Source organism: Lolium perenne, chromosome 3 (genome assembly GCF_019359855.2).
Source record: "Lolium perenne isolate Kyuss_39 chromosome 3, Kyuss_2.0, whole genome shotgun sequence".
Taxonomy (NCBI): domain Eukaryota; kingdom Viridiplantae; phylum Streptophyta; class Magnoliopsida; order Poales; family Poaceae; genus Lolium; species Lolium perenne.
Genome location: NC_067246.2, coordinates 267,208,258 through 267,210,170, shown reverse-complemented (window position 1 = coordinate 267,210,170; position 1,913 = coordinate 267,208,258). Strand labels below are relative to the sequence as shown.

The window sequence follows — 1,913 nt, the reverse complement described above, 5'->3', positions numbered from 1 at the left end:
TCCTGGTTGGAGCCTCAAACCGGGACAAAAGGGTCTGAGGCCTTTTGCAGCATGCTGTCGCCCTTTTGTCCCGGCTGGAGACACGAGCCGGGACTTAAAGTCTAACGGTTCGTTCCCGCACGGAGCCCAATCATCGTCGCCATTACTAGCGCACATAATTCGGGTCTGAGCCGCTGGCGCGGCCAGCCACGGGAATTGATCACCCGGCCGGTGGCTGGCCCTATTCCTCTTCATCTTCGACTCCTTTTATATGCTCACATCTTCTCCACCATTGCCACACACACATATTCTTCTCCATATCATCAACATTGCAAAAAAGCTCCTCTTCGTCGATGTTTCGGACTCGATGGAGCACCTAGCGCGCAACCCGGCTCCTCGAACTCAGGTGTACCACCTCATGGCCGAAGGGATGGCTTTCAAGGTCACGGTCGCTCTCCGTGCATCAAGAGTGGAGAAGTGGATCCGCGACGTGAAGAGGGACTTTCTCGACGCTGCAACAACCAAGTGCGTCGGCTTGGACTGCGAGTTCACCGACCCTCACGCGGGTGATCAGCGCGTCGCCGTCCTTCAATTCTCGGTGGCGTCCGAGACTTTGGTGTTCCAGATTTGTTATGTCGATGACGTGCCACAAGTGATCAAGGAGTTCTTGCAGGACAGGAACATCAGATTCTGCGACACGACTATCGGCAATGATGTGCAAATGCTAAGTCCCTACGACATTCATATTACTTCTGTGTACAACCTCCAGAAGATACTCCCGAACTCCACCAACAAGCCCATTCCAAGTCTATATGATCTGGCAAAGTCTACCATTGGGACAAACCTTGAGAAGAAGAAGAGGAAAACGTACAAGAAGATGGATGTCGCTGCGCAAGAAAAAGAAGATGAGCTCATTTTTTGGATACCCCAATTTTCCATTGAGCTACGAGCAAGTGCATGATGACCCACAAGTATAGGGGATCGCAACAGTCTTCGAGGGAAGTAAAACCCAATTTATTGATTCGACACAAGGGGAGACAAAGAACACTTGGAAGCCTTAACAGCGGAGTTGTCAATTCAAATTTGCACTGAAAACAGACTTGCTCGCAAGAGTTTATCGCATAATGTGATTTATAGCGATAGCGATGGTGAAATAACAATGACGAGTAACAAAGACAGCAGTAGTGATTTTAGTAAACAGCAGGATTAAAATACTGTAGGCACGGGGACGGATGACGGGCGTTGCATGGATGAGAGAAACTCATGTAACAATCATAGCAGGGCATTTGCAGATAATAATAAAACGGTGTCCAAGTACAAAGCAATCAATAGGCATGTGTTCCAATTATAGTCGTACGTGCTCGCAATGAGAAACTTGCACAACATCTTTTGTCCTACCAGCCGGTGGCAGCCGGGCCTCAAGGGAAACTACTAGATATTAAGGTACTCCTTTTAATAGAGTACCGGAGCAAAGCATTAACACTCCGTGAACACATGTGATCCTCACATCGCTACCATTCCCTCCGGTTGTCCCGATTTCTGTCACTTCGGGGCCTTCGGTTCCGGACAGCGACATGTGTATACAACTTGCAGGTAAGACCATAAACAATGAATATCATGATGAAATAATAACATGTTCAGATCTGAGATCATGGCACTCGGGCCCTAGTGACAAGCATTAAGCATAACAAGTTGCAACAATATCATCAAAGTACCAATTACGGACACTAGGCACTATGCCCTAACAATCTTATGCTATTACATGACCAATCTCATCCAATCCCTACCATCCCCTTCGGCCTACAGCGGGGGAATTACTCACACATGGATGGGGGAAACATGGCTGGTTGATGTAGAGGCGTTGGCGGTGATGATGGCGATGATCTCCTCCAATTCCCCGTCCGGCGGAGTGCCGGAAACGGAGACTTTTGGCT

The 1,913-nt window shown here is 48.6% G+C and overlaps 1 protein-coding gene across 1 annotated transcript; it reads left to right on the top strand.

Annotated features, from left to right (window-relative positions):
* The first annotated feature begins 346 nt into the window (after positions 1 to 346).
* LOC127339942 (uncharacterized) lies at positions 347 to 940 on the top strand. The gene has a single exon (XM_051365733.1). It carries the CDS (start codon positions 347 to 349, stop codon positions 938 to 940), a length of 594 nt encoding a protein of 197 aa, XP_051221693.1.
* The last annotated feature ends 973 nt before the right edge of the window (positions 941 to 1,913 follow it).